The following is a 9,947-nucleotide window of genomic DNA, read 5'->3' as shown; positions in this document are numbered from 1 at the left end:
ACAGTGCACAGAGTTAAAACCAGTTTAAACAATCCAAACCATAACATCCAAGGTGGCAAACAACAATTTGAACTGATCAGTAAACAACATAAACCAGTTAAGTTTGCTTAACTTCATAGCCCAAATTCCTGGCAGGACAGCCAGGCCTTTAATTCATTACAAAAGGCTAAGAGAGTAAGGGCCATCTGGATCTCCGGAGGGTCAATGTTCCACAGGGAACAGATTAGCTTGGCACTTATTGATCACTTTAGGTGGGCTCAGGCACACTGCCTCCCCTTGAATCCCTGGGCACTGTCTTCCAGGGGTATTCCATTTTGGACAGTGGGAGAGTCCAAAATGGACTTGATCTCTGTTCAAGTCTCTGATCTAGGTAAGCTTGATATTGAATGAGGAGACCTAGATTAGCCTAATAGCAACAGATCAGTGGAGGCGAATAGGAGCGGTCTCTTTCTTTCTCCATGCTGCTTCATGGCCCAATTCTACCCCCACCTGTCAGTTGTTCTTCGGGCTGCTTTTCAGCACAGTTTGAGCATTCTTCTGGAATACCACTAAACCCATGTCCAGCTCCTTTTGAACATGGGAATAGTGTGTTCTGGAATAGCATTAAACCTGTGTTCAGAAAGAGCCCAACTGTCAGCTGATACCAGTGGATGGTCAGGCTCCCTTTGAATATACCCACTGGGACAAAACCAGAGCAAGTCTAGATAGACGGCTAAACCCACCAGTCCAGCCACCTGCTGTGGCTCACTACCTCCTCACCCCAGCAACATCTCAGTTAAGGAGAGTGATTGGTATATATTTTCTACTTACAAATGATGTATGAGGGAAGAGGGAGGAATTAAATCCACCAATCACTGTTCTTAATTGTAGTGAGTAAAGAGGATGGCCTTGAAGGACAGAAGAAAGATCTGCTACCAAGGCAATGATCAGATAAATGAGACTCTAGGCCAAATAAGTGGTTTTTCAAAATGCCCCAGGAAGACTCTTCCCCCCCCTGCCCCCAGTTCTCATGCAGATAAAAAGGGAAGAAGGGAAGCCCATTCAGACTTGCAAGATTTTGTTACTGCAGCTGTTTTAATAAAAGTAGCTTTAGGTGTGCACAGTGTCTGTTTCTTAGTCTAGCGTGCCTTATAGGGCTAACATTTATATGCTCTGTAATCTCCATTTTATTGCAGTGGCCAATGGCTATTGATATATTGTTTATTTTCTAGTTTTTTAAAAGGCAACTATCAAACATTGTAACTTGTAACATTCACTGCATACTAATGCTATACTGTGTGAAAAAAGTTTTTTTTTTTTACTAAATCTATTGCTACAAAAGCTCATTGGATGACTCCATGTTTGAGTATGATAAGAAAAATGGTTATCTACTTTCTTCACACCATGCATGGTTCTATAAAATCCTATCAGGCCATTTTTCTCATTCATTTTTCTAAACTAAGCTAAACTAACTGATTTTAGTGCAGACAACCAAGTAGAAAAACTTTATGTAAGACAAGAGTTCCTTCCCAAATTCTTGGACATGAGTGTGTGTGTTTAATCTCAGAGTATGCACAAGTTGCAATTCAGTTCATATACAGATGGAAAAGAAATATATAGTATCTTTAGGATTGTTTAGATATTACTATATGGGAAGCTGTGGTTCTGAAATCATGGGGAAACTTTGAGATACAACATAACTCATGGGCAAATACTGGATTTTAAAATTAAATTCCGCCATGGCTTTTAAAAGCCTCCTCAGTGATGATTTGAGATTTTAAGTGCTTTGAGTTTCAGCAATTCCATCTATAAAAGAGAAATTGCTGTGACCCATTTGAATCAATCCCAAAGCGTTAGACAATTTGGCAGATGGATAGGATGCTACTAAATTTATAAAGTGAAGCCCAGCAGCATTTCAACCTCTTCAAATGGGCTGTGTTGTGGAAAATCACAGAGCTGAGATGTGTTTCGCTAAATATTGCAACAAGCCTTTCTTCAGTTATGGTTAATTTGCACATCACCAATTATGAAATTTCCTTTTGGATGAAAGCCAGAGGGGTATAGGTTGGATTAGGAATGGGGAGACCCAGGTTCTAGTTCATTTTCAGCCATAGAGGCTCGCTGGGTGATTTTGGGCCAGTTATTCCCTCTCAGTACCATCCATCTCGCAAGGTGGTTGTAGTGAGGAGAACTATGTATACCACCTTGAACTCCTGAATGTCAGGAGGAACATAAATCTAGTAATTTATTCAGAAAATTTGCCTCTTCTTTTGGCTCCCCTTAGTGAATGGACTACTAGATCTCTGCTGCAAAAATCCAGATGACCGTTAGATGGCGGCAATGAGATACAGAAAATCCTTTGTTGCTATGTTTGTGATTGTCTGGATTTGTGCACCCCAGATAAGGAAGCTCAAGGAAATACAGATGTATGAAGGGTAAGCCCTTTATGTGCTAAATCTGAATTCATTCTCTTTTTGCTTTCTAGGAACCCTTCAGATTTTTGTAACCCAGATCGGGTAGCCCTAATTGTTTCTTCCCAGCAAAGGGCTTTTTTGTAAATGGCTGCCCAGTTTCCTTTTCTTCCCACCATGAAACCTCTACGCTGATCAGAGAAGAATCTTTTTCAGAGGATGCTGGTCCTTAGCCTGCCCTACTGGCACCGTGGGGACCATCTGTTTTGCAGAGAGAGTTTCACAGATGTCAGTGTAAGGGTTACCACAAAGAAGTTTTGGAAACTGCTACGAGGCAGTCTTATTTTTAGGGCGTTAGTAAAGGACCATGATAGTCTCCTGTAGCTGTAGGCTGCATGCAAATCTAGGAGAACAAGGGTGCTGGTCTCAAATCAGGTACTCAAAGGGAGTGAGGGTGGGATTAGACAGAGCATCAGGCTCAGTTCACAAGCACTGGCCACGGATTTTCTAGCAGGTCCCTGCCTTGAAAGAGTTGTAGAGGCAAATGGGTGATGACATTAGAAACTGCCAAGGAATCGTTGCTAAAAAACACCATGCTGTTGGTGACTTCCCTTTCAAAGTGGCTTGAGTGTGTTCCTGTTGTTTCTGCCATGACAAATGTTTGGTTTGAATCTGAAGCAGCCTCTATCAGTCCCTGTGGATGGGGGGAGAGTATGGGGAGGGCCTTTCAAGCTTTCTCTTATTAAAAAGGCTGAATGTTATTACACCAAACTCCCCTGATGCCCAACAGGCATCAGGAAGTACTTTCCTGAGTTATCAGCTGGAATTCAGGAGACTCAAGCTGCCTGGATCTAGCTGTGGGAGAAGAACTGGCTGTTTCCCATCCATTTTTTGGGATCTGGAACCAATAGCAAAAGTGTAGACATTCAATACTTGATGGCTTAAACTAGGGCGAAAATAGTAGTATTTATTGATGGGGTGTGAGTGTCTGTGAAGGAGTGGTAAACTGGTAGATAATCCCAGCAATACGCTACTAAATTTTCTTTCCTGTTCATGCTAATTTCTTTAATCTCTTTACTCTTGAAGTTCAGTTTCCACCCAGGTCTAGAAGATTACGGCAGTAATTGGTGGTTTCACTGAATCATGACAAGTGATTAGTCAAGTGCAAGTTGTGTCTTTCTATCTGACTGCTCTATTCTCACTAGCAGAATTAGAGCCTGGTACTTAAATTGTAAAGCTTTTAGGACTACAAACTCAGATGGGATCAGCAGCTGCTTGTTGCTGCTGGAGAAGAATGAGGAGTTAAACTTTGGGGTTTCACATTTTAGTTTGCAAAAGTCTTTTGTTACAAAAACAAACAATGCCAGCTGCCAGAAGAAGAGGAAGAGGAGGAGGAAGAGGAAGAGGAAGAAGACAAAGCAAAAAGAACTGGTGCAGAAAGGGTCAAGGAGGCTTGGCCAGACAGTGCTGCCCTCTGAGTGACTGGATTCTGTTTTTCTAGCTCATTCTTTTGAGGCTTGGATGCATGAAAAGGAAAGTGAGTGGTCTTGGTGCTTTCCTTAGGGAAGCTACTAGAAAGGAGAAAGGGAGGGAACTGTGGAAGACAGGAGGGCTACACAGAAGCAGAAAGTGGAAATGGAGTAACACAGAAGTAGTGGAGCAAGCGAGGCAGCACTAGTGGGGAGAGAGAAGCAGAACTGTGGGTAGGGGATGCTCTGCCAATCAGATCCATCAACATTTCCCCATTTCTCACATGCTTGGGCTTCTGTAAATATTTAGAACCCCCATCCATCAGGGAGTCGAGTCAGCAGCAGAACTGGATGCCCCCCAAGCCCCTCGAGGTGGAAAAAATGACACCATTGCTTCTTAATACCATCAGGCTGACATCAGCATCCTTGGCAGGCGGTGATTGGCCACGCAGCCCGGCCAATGGAAGAACTGCTCCTCAGATAGGAGGAGGGGGAGAGTGCCAGAGCGAAGAGTTTTTAAACTCTTGCAGGGAAAGCTGTGGAGAGTCAGACCTGACGTGCAACACGGAAAGCACAGACCTGCACTGAGCAACACCGCCACACGCCCCCGTCATGTCTGCCACACATTTCAACAGGGGCCCAGCCTATGGCATGTCAGCTGAAGTCAAGAATAAGGTAAGGGTAACCAAGATGCCTTGTGTGTGTGTGTGTGTGTGTGAGAGAGTGATTTTGAGAACCACACCCCATGGAATGGTGCTCTTTAATCTAGGGGATGGGACTAAATCAATTGGATGACTGCAGAAGTGCACTGGACCATTTGCCCCTATGAAAAATCCAGGCATGAAGGTGCATTGTTTTGATGCAGCTCCTCTCGAGCATTGCAACGGCTTCACAGACATTCCCTCCTCTCAGCATCCATGTTTCAAGCTAATATTCTATCCTAATATTAGGCAAGAGTTGGGCTGAGGCGGGGAAAATTGTGGCTTGCCTATGGCTATGTAGAGTGTTTGTGGCAGAAGTAAACTTTGAAGCAGGCATAGAAGGAATAGAATCAGTGAAAAAATTGTTAATAACCATGCGCTGCATTCTTAGCAATCCTATTCTATGTATGGAAGGTTACAGTTATACCCATTTTACAGATATAGAACTGCTTGTTTTACAGATACGGCACAACTTTTGGCCCTTAACAATATAAAAAGAGAATTCTACACATGAGGGCTTTTGATTCTCTGTTTGATGATATTTATGAAAAGGTCTGCTTGTTGAACACTCAGAGGATAGCTTTTTGCCCTATGAATGAGCATTCTGGCCAGTGGAGGTTTATAGTTTTGCATTAAGTCAAAAGTAAAGGCCATTGAATTCAATAAGCCTCACCAGGTAAAGCCCATGGCTTTGCATCAACATATGATTCCAATCCCTGGTCTAGCATCATCCCACCCTTGGGAGTTGTTCCTGAGTATGAACAACATATTTGGAGGGCACCAGGTTGGGGAATACTGGGCACCTGTCACTACAATAGCAGGAGCTTAAAAGAGTTGTTGCTCCAGATACCCGTCTTTTCCAAGGACATCCCCAATTATTATTATTCTCTTTTTGCTCTCCTGATAAATCTTTTCCTTATTTTTCATAGTGGGCAGTGGGCACTTAATTCAAAATAAGTCAGCCTTAGACTGCAGCTCTGATTTCTTCTCTGTTGGCCTTTTTATTGATTTCAAAAATTAATTTCAATATAGTCAAGCTGGTATATGTAGAATCCCAACCACAGCAAAGCATTGACCAGACTGAAACCTGCTTAGATTGAGCTGTGACTTATGAGTTTTTTTACCTTTACAATGCTTGCTTCCTACCTTAATGTATACAGAGACCTCTGTCTCCACAAAATCTCTCCCTGAATCACATCAGTTAATTTGGGAGAAGAGAACCAGCAGGATTCACACTTCTCTTGGGAGCTGATTGATCTCCCTTGCTAGAGTTGTTTAAAAGAAGTTGAAGGTTCATCTGTTGGGGATGCTGCAGTAATAGATTCCTGTCCTAGGCAGGGGGTTGGACTAGATGATCTCCAAGATCCTTTCCAACTCTTACATTCTATGATTTTATGAACATGCTAATCCATAAGTCATGGTTTCCAACCCATAGAGTGGTAACATGGCCTGGCATGTTTAGTGAACCCTGTCGCCATGTGCATGAGGCCTTTCTTGCCTCAGATCGCAGAGAATTGGGAAGGCCAAGACAAAATGCTGGGCTTTCAGTGGATTAAGCTCCTGAGCATGGGGTGCTTAAGGTGGATTAGCAAAATGGAGGAAGCCCAGGAAGCCATGATGTGATGGGACTCCCACTTGTCATCACTGACTCTTGACTAGAGGCATAGTGAAGCAGCCACTTCAGATTATGGGTCTTGAGGTGGCATTTGGTGGGTAGAATGGAAAACAGCCTGCATAGAGCTTACACTTGAATTACAAGGGGGGGAGGCAAACCCCTAATCTTTATGGGGCCCTTAGCTGCTCTTTTAGGTGGTTTCCAGGAGGGAGAATGTGCTTAATTAACATAAAGGAAACTGAGGGAATGGGAATGACTGATGTGGTTATGTCCTCCCCACACCCTTTCTTCCCACAATTGCAAGTGTGACGCAGATACAATCCAGCAGAAAGCTTCCCTGCATAAGTTCGACAGAAGTAAATGCTCTTGTGTCCTTCCTTTCATTTTAAGATTTGTGAGGGAGAACTTCCCCAGGACCGTGACGACTGTGCCCAGGTAATTAGGCAGGAAAGTGATGCTCTTTGTATTTTCTGAGTCAGCAAAACTCACAGCGGACAGCCCTGCATCTCGGCCCTTTGCAGAAACAGCTGCGAGACATTTGGCAAGCCTTCAAGTTAGGACTTGATTACCTTTTGCTGCCTCCCTGCCTGTGTCACGGCCTTTTATCCTAAACAATGTTGGGAGCAAGAGATGACATACAGTATTATAAGCAGGCTTTTTCCTTTTAACTTAGCCTGACCATTTCCGTCTCTGTGGGGAGCATTCATCTACGGACTGCCCTGGAATTAAGAGCATCTGTCCAGCTTTGAGCACAGTAGCCTCTAGATACTGGGAGGGTTGCAGTGCAGACAGTCTTGAGTTGCACATCAAGGGTCCCGGGTTTCAGACTTGGCGTCTCCAATTGACTCCCTAATCGGTCAGGAACCACTCAGGAAGCTGTCTTAGCCCCAGCCGCTGAGCTAGATGGACCATGGCTTCGCTGAGCATAAGACAGCTTCCTAGTAGTTTTTGACCGATCAGGGAGAGCAGAGCTTCTGTTGACTGACCAGGCGGCCTCGCTTTCTCTCCTGGAGCCCTGCCTTTCCCACAAGGGCTGGTTCTAGCAAAAGACCAGTCTCTTCCCTCCCCCTCCACAGCTACTCTCTGGCCTGCGTTCCCCACTGTCTCGCTGGAGTCTCAGCAGCCACAGACTCACCATATATGGTCAGTTTTGGGGTTTCTTTGAAGGCTAGTTCTAAATAAGGGCATGGCTAGGCAGGGTGTACATTTTAACAGGCAGTAGGGGGGCTGCACTGAGATACCAGGTGAGAGAAACCACCATCATTGCTATCACACACACATGTACACATATGTGTGAATGTGCACGCAACCCCCCCCCCCCGAGCCCTTCCCTATCCTTCAGGATATTCTGTAGCCATCAAAACAAAATACTCTTTGTGAATTCTGGAATAGGAGAATCAGGCTTCCTGAAGGAGAAATGGGAATATTGTCCCTTTCGTCCTGTGCAAGTTGGTTCCTCTCAAACATTACCACCTTTAGACGTAATAATATTTTTTCTGTTCTTAAGGAAAAATCAGTATCCTTTCAGGACAATTGTGGATCCTAAAATCCAGGTAGGGTAAAAAAAAAAAAAGCCATTCAGTTTTTAACACTTCCAAACTTTCTTCCAGTTACATAGTTGTCTGGTACCCTGTGCACATATTTTGAATACTTGTATTTTGCTGCAGTCTTAGTCTCAAAGATCTACAAGTAAAGAAGCACCTAACAATTTCTACTGATGTAAGTTGAAATAACTGAATTGTATAGAACTTTTCAGGCAGAATGAAAAGAAATCCACTAAGAAGCCACAGAAAGAGCACTTAATTAAAAATTCAAATATGTTCAGGTCTTTCAAACATCCCTATAACAAGAAAAAACATGGAAACTTGCATACTTCCTTATCATCAGATTGTGATTACATATAGAGAAACGTAAACATTGTGCATCTGAACTTCAAATTAAGTACACATTGGAGCATCCATTTGCAGTAACTTTGGAACACTACCAGACTAGATCTAATTAGTGCAAAGACTAGACAAAAATATCCTCAGATCCTACAAAGAGTTACTACTGTATAGCCTTAGAGGTTGTTTAGAGCTGTTTCCTGTCTCCAGAACCTGGAAAAAGATTGCCAAAATGGAAGTGAGTTATAGTAATAGAACTTAGTAGAACCTGTAGATCTGCTAGTTAGTTGCTGAACTTCAGAGTTCAGCTGGTTTGAAATGGTAGTGCACAAAAGGCAGTTACTTTAATAACTCAGGGAAATGTGCAAAGGAGGTTTTCATCAGTACCCCTAAGAAAATCGGACTTGTATATGTTTCACAGGCACTGCTAGATTGCGCTCTGTGCAATAAATGGAGGACAGAACTTGTAACACCAAGCGTTAGCAGTCTTAACTGCGCCTCTGAGAAAACTTCAGCTCTGTCCAGTTAGGCTGCTACATTCTCAACAATAGCCATGGCTTGCAGAAATCATCTTACTCTACTCTTACTCTATTAATTGCTTCAGGCTTTTCTGCAAAAGTTTTTGTTGTTGTTTATTTTATATCATGGTTTTATATTTGTTGTGTTGTAGTAACGTCTTCTTTTAAAAAATAGTCTTGGAGTGTAAATAAATCATTAAAGAGTATCCTTCTGTTGGGAAGGCAAGAGATGAACCTGGTTGCTGTTATAAAGGGACCAGGAGGAGCGTTACTTACACCAACTGCATAAGGCGTCTGTTCTGCAGCTAAACAGACAGGACTAGGAGGGATTTTTTATTAGAAGAATTGAAGGAGTTCTGTGTAATCAGATTGGGCAAGTATGGAAGGATAGGAATCATCCTCAGCCAAACCAAGCACACAAACTGTCATAATTATTAGAAATCCTTCAATATGTATGGAAGTTTCAGATACAACCCGGAGTTTATCAGGACAAGGCAACAAGCAAGCATGGAATGGTTTATCTCGGAAAACATCCCTAGACCCAAATCTCCTTCATCAGTATCTGATACAGAGAGATATAACTCTTCCTTTTATTAACACTGCAGACTCTAGCCTCCTTACACATAAAACCTTTCAGTACTGCTGCCTTCATTTTACCAAACGTGGCATGATCCTGGCTGTGGAGCAGAAGAAGAGGAAGTATTACTTTTAGGAATGCAATAGTTGTTTCTAGCACATTGTTTACAGTGCTTGGCATGAGGTAAACTGCTGCTATCGGCAACATGTATTTGCTTGATCTCCATGACTTGCAATTGTTTGCATCTGTGAAGCTGCTGTCAGAGATCGCCTGTTTGGAATCCGTCCTGATCCAAATTTGCTTCCCTTCTTAGGTCAAAAGCAGAGTTTAAAATGCAGAACAATCTGTGACAGGGATTCCTGTTAGAACAGTCTCCCATTAACACCATGTGATAAATTCAGATTATCAGTCACACAAGCTGAAGCTTCCAAGAAAATTAGTATTTATTGTCTCTCTGAAATTGCACCCAAGCCTACTTTGTACAATGGGAATATCGCTACAGCAGCTGACCTGAGCAGAGTCCAAAAGAAAGGTTTCGCTGTGTTCCTTCTGCACCCCACAGAAATTAGTACTAATCAGCAATATGTCAGTGAGGGACTATCTGAACCCAGGGATTGATGGTAACTGATAAAGGAAGAAGAGAGAACGGCATTTGGCTTGATAGCTAGTTCCTGCTTGGTATCACTAAGTTGTTAACAGCTATCTTGGGTAAATTGAGAGAATTAAAAAATTAAAACATGAATTCAGATTTAATTAAATATGCTTCTCCCTTGATGTGCCTATATTCCCTATTG

At 42.7% G+C, this 9,947-nt stretch overlaps 1 protein-coding gene across 1 annotated transcript in view; it reads left to right on the top strand.

Annotated features, from left to right (window-relative positions):
* Positions 1-4,383: 4,383 nt before the first annotated feature.
* CNN1 (calponin 1) overlaps positions 4,384-9,947 on the top strand; it is a 28,649-nt gene continuing 23,085 nt past the window's right edge. The window contains exon 1 of the mRNA XM_063294463.1: positions 4,384-4,534. Coding sequence (XP_063150533.1) covers positions 4,472-4,534 — 63 coding nt within the window. The 5' untranslated portion in view covers positions 4,384-4,471. The remainder of the gene's footprint in view (positions 4,535-9,947) is intronic.

The sequence above is a fragment of the Candoia aspera genome, chromosome 2 (assembly GCF_035149785.1).
Source record: "Candoia aspera isolate rCanAsp1 chromosome 2, rCanAsp1.hap2, whole genome shotgun sequence".
Classification (NCBI taxonomy): domain Eukaryota; kingdom Metazoa; phylum Chordata; class Lepidosauria; order Squamata; family Boidae; genus Candoia; species Candoia aspera.
The sequence above is the reverse complement of the archived record's forward strand: the minus strand, read 5'-3'. Positions and strand labels throughout refer to the sequence as shown.